The sequence below is a fragment of the Calidris pugnax genome, unplaced genomic scaffold (genome assembly GCF_001431845.1).
Source record: "Calidris pugnax isolate Ruff unplaced genomic scaffold, ASM143184v1 scaffold8, whole genome shotgun sequence".
Classification (NCBI taxonomy): Eukaryota; Metazoa; Chordata; class Aves; order Charadriiformes; family Scolopacidae; genus Calidris; species Calidris pugnax.
The window spans coordinates 14,507,483-14,511,871 of NW_015090830.1; the positions used below are offsets into that span (position 1 = coordinate 14,507,483).

General features: G+C 54.8%; 1 protein-coding gene across 1 annotated transcript in view; it reads right to left on the reverse strand.

The window, feature by feature from the left end:
- Window positions 1-423: 423 nt before the first annotated feature.
- FOXF2 (forkhead box F2) overlaps window positions 424-4,389 on the reverse strand; it is an 18,964-nt gene continuing 14,998 nt past the window's right edge. Inside the window, exon 2 of the mRNA XM_014940769.1 lies at window positions 424-1,171. Coding sequence (XP_014796255.1) covers window positions 937-1,171 — 235 coding nt within the window. The 3' untranslated portion in view covers window positions 424-936. The remainder of the gene's footprint in view (window positions 1,172-4,389) is intronic.

Below are 4,389 nucleotides of genomic sequence, written 5' to 3' on the forward strand. Positions count from 1 at the left end.
ACATCCCCCATCCCTCCCTCCAGAAGGAAAACTCTCGCCTCGGATTTGTCCCAGGGCAGGGTAATATCCTCTGCTTATAAAGACCCGCGATGCCTTTTTTAAACACGAGGCTGACATCACACTTAACGTTACGCGTTCGTCTTTATTAAAACTTCCAGGAGGGGTTTTATTGTTCGGACCGAGGGGAGAGGAAGGCTGAGATTTGTTGCGGGGTTCAGGTCACATGGCCCTAAATAAGCCCCTTGCTCCGGGGTTGGGCGGTGAATAGGGTCTCTGTGAGCCAGCAGCTCCTTCTGCAACGGGTAAAGGGGGGAGGCGGGTGCCAGCCACCCCGGGGCGGCGGGGGTCGTCCCCCCAGGGGGGTGGGTGAGGGCACAGGTTGCTTCGCTCCCGAGGGGACGCCCGAGGTTAATAATATCGATCGGTCGGTGCTGAAGTCCATACGAAGTGTCCTTGGTCGGGCTTGGGGAGAGAAAAAAAATAAAGTAGTAAATTTCCCGCTAATGCAGCAACGGAAGGGGTAGTCCTCGCAGGTGCTGAGCTGGGAGATTTATTTTCCTATTCAAAGACACTTTCTCGTATACAAAAATATCGAATCGTTCCCTTTCCCAAAACTCGATTCTTTAGGAGATCACAGAAAGGCAGTTTATGATTAAGGTGGTCAGACCTGGCATGAGGACACCGAAGTCCCACCTAACCCAACACATCACACCAGGCATTTTTCTTTTACGAAGAGCTTTGGAGCGCGTGTCGGCTGTACGTGTCCTTCAAAGGATGGAGGGGGGGCCGAAAACACTGCTTCCTTAGGTAATTTTGCTAAGTGACTCGTGTACTATCAATGCTATCAGAGTGCACATTATATTTTAATCTGCGTGGGTCCGTCTATACCTGGGCTCTGTTGGTGCCACCTGATTGTCTCTGTTTGGGGCGCCCCTCTCACATCACGCAAGGCTTGATGTCCTGACAGACGCTCTGATGGTGGTGGTGGTGGTAGTACGATCCGCTGGCCGAGGGGTGAAACGACGAAATGCCGTTAAAATTGAGGACAAAATCTTTCCTGTCGCACACCGGGGAGGGGTGATGCTGGTAGCGAGGCAATCCCACTGCAAGAGAAGGAGAGGAGAAGAAGAGCTGCTGAGAAGTCGGGTCGCTCTGCTCGGGGGGAGCAGCCCTTTCTTCCGCACCCGCGGTGGAGGGGGGGATGCCTACAGCCGGGCGGCCACGCCGCTCCGTTTTACCCGCTCTCCCCTCCCAATCCTGCAAGATTTGGGAGCTCCCCTGGGGCTTTCCTGGCAGCAAACCGGGCGCTCTCCCGGGGCAAAGCCTGCCCCGCTCGCAGGGCAGGAAGGGCGGCGGGTCCCATCGCCCCCAGAGAGGAGCGGACGTGGATCCCCCGGAGACCCGCATCGCCCGCGGGTGGGCTCGGGGCTGCACCCGTCCTCCCAGGGACCCCCGAGCCCACTCTGGGGGGAGGTTGTGAACTACACAACCGTGGGGCACACGGGGTGAGGAGGGGGAGGCGGGCGGGGGAGCATGCCCACGGACACATGCGTGGCCGCATCTCAGAGCATCCCTCCCGTGGGGGCACACAGGCACAACTGAATATCTCCCACCACCCCCCCCGCTCCTCCGCCCCCCTCCTGCGTCTCTACCAGCGCCTGGGGTCGGGTCAGCCTCTGCCCGTGGGGTGGATGTGGAGGGTGGGGGGGTGAGGGGGTGCGCCAGAAGAGGATGCGACTTGTGTGTTTTTTTCTGGATGCGCCGCAACAATTGGAATCTGATTCCCCTCTTTTCCCTCTCCTCACCCCGTCCCTGGGAGGTTTTTGCTTTTGGAATCTGATTCCCATCTTTTCCCCCTCCTCACCCCGTCCCCGGGAGGTTTTTGCTTTTGACTTGAACGGCTGCAGGTTGAATTCCAAACACGATCCGTTTGCGTGTTGGTAGTGTATTTATTTACGTGTGTGTGTGTGTGTAGGGGCGCGCACGCCTATACGCGTGTGGGGCTTTCATAAGGATAAGATCCAGTCCGAGGACACCCTACGGCTCCTCATCAAGGAGGCGAAGTACATCCCCGGCACCGACACGCGAATGACCTTGCAAATTCCCATTTTAATTTCCCACAGCCTAAGGGAACCTTTCGGGGGACAAAGTCCAAGGGCTGCGTGGGAGATCCACACACGCCCCCCCCTCCCCGTCCCCCTCCAGCCAGCGCCGTGGGGCATTGCTGGGATCTTTTAGCCTGGCAGCGTTCCTACTGGGATCCGGCGGGGAGGGGAGCAAGGCCCGCAGGGTAAGGCCAAAGAGGGATTTGATTTGGCGTGGGGATGTCAAACTCGGCTAGCGGGATTCCGTCAAATCTGACCGAGGGTCAAGGAAAAGGAAAGAAAAAAAAAAAAGAGAGAGAGAGAAAAATAGAAAAAAGCAGCAAAAGAAGGAGAAGCAAAGAAGAGGGGGCGGGGGGGAAAGAGGGAAGAGGGAAACGTCCCCGGTTTCCCCCAGGGTGGAGGAACCGAGCCCTTTGGCGGCGGCGGTGCAGAGGCAGCGCCCAGCCCGTCTCCCCCGGCACTGTCCCCTCCTTCACCCCGCAGAGCTCACTTTATAAAAGTGATTATTTCGCTGGATTTCCTCGGCTTTCTAATAACCCTGCTGGTATGCTCACCATAAACCGGGGCACTTTATTACAATCCTGATTCAATCATTTAGCAGGATTTAATAGCGTGCGAAAAAAATCTGGCTCCCCCCCCTCCTGCCCCCCAGCTTCAAAATCCTTTTAGCAGAACCGAGCCTCCTGTTTCCAATTTTTTCTTCTCTTATTCTTGGGCCTGATGCAAATTCAGGGTCTTAAATCCGCCCTGTCGCTGTCATGAGTAGAGGATTATTGACCGATCAACAGCAGTTGCTACCGAATTTGCTTTGCATTTAACTAAAAGAAAGGGAAAGGCGAAATTTACTTGCTACTGGTTTTGTGGGGAGAGGAGGAGAAAGATTACTGCTGGTAATGATTACCAATGAAGGAGTTCGGATCTTTTTTCCCCATCTCCTTTCACTATACTAAAACTTTTGCGCCGCAGAGATTTTACGTAGCACACACGAATGAGGATCGGATCCACGCAAAAAATTAAAGGGTTGGGATGTTGTTGGTTTTTTTTTTTTTTTTAGTTAATTAAGGAATGGGGAAGGTTTCCGCTAAAGTCCTGGGCCCAGATCCTGAAGCTGTAGAAAATAAGCGGAGAAACAGCTTTTGCAGAGTGGGGACATTAAGTCTGAGCTGCTGGAAACGGACGCTGGTCGTCGGTATTAAAAAAGCGTCCATGGGTCAGTCTGTGTGTATATCCGTCCTTGAAGAGAAATAATTCGGATTTAAACCGCCCCAGCCTAGGAAACCGTGGCGGAGGCTTCGGGGGAACCAGTTCCCTTCCCCTCTCTCTTATTGCTTTTTGTTTTGAAGAGCTGTTCTTGGGCTACTTCGAAATGAAAATTTCTCGTCCAGGAATCCCCCTTTCCCACCTCGGTTGTCTGTCAGGAGGAGGGGGCAGCCGCCTCCCAGCCCCGCTCCCTGAGCCAGCCCCACTCCCGCGCCACGCGTGGCCTCCTGGGCCCTGAGCGGCGGCCCGCGGGGACGCAGGGAGTAAAACGAAGAGGGGGAAAAAAAAAAAAAGAAGGGGAAAAAAAAAAAAAAAAAACCCCTGCCACAAAATCGTGTCCTTTTTACTTTCCAAAAAAAAAAAAAAAAAAAAGAAAAAAAAAAGAAAGGAAAGGAAAATAAAAGAAACAAACAAAAAATCCAAGTAACAACAGCAATATCAACCAAGCAAAGGAAATTCCTAACGGTAAAGGTAGGCATTTCGGCAGAGGGTGCCCTTGTAAACCCGCCGGCCTCTCGACCCGGACACGAAAACCACGTGTAAGGACAACGTGAATCTCCGAAAAGTGGGTTCAGGCCCCCGCAGCAGAGCCCCGTGGGCACGGAGGAGACCCTCGGGGGATGCCCCGCGTCTCACAGCCCTCTCTGCGCCGAAACCCCCCGGTAAGACTGCGACCCGCTCCGCAGCCGCCTCTCCCCAGGAGCCACATCAGGGCTATTTAGGCGTTTGGGATTTGGTTTTGTCTTATGGTTTGTTTGGGTTTTTTTTGTTTTGTTGTGGTTTGGTTTTTTTTTAAGGGAGGAAAATTTGCAACCGCTTGCTCTCCCGTGACACCCCAAGTCCCTTCTGCGGTGATGGCCGGGCGGGTTCCCCGGCGGCTGGGCTCCCAAATCACCGTCCCCCCCGACAGGCTGTGGGGAGGCCGGGGCAGGCTGAAGGGCTCGCAGAAGGACGGGAGAGTGATTGACAGGCGGGCAAGGAGGGGAGGGGGCGGGAGGGGACTCGGAGCTGAGGGTCGCCTGTA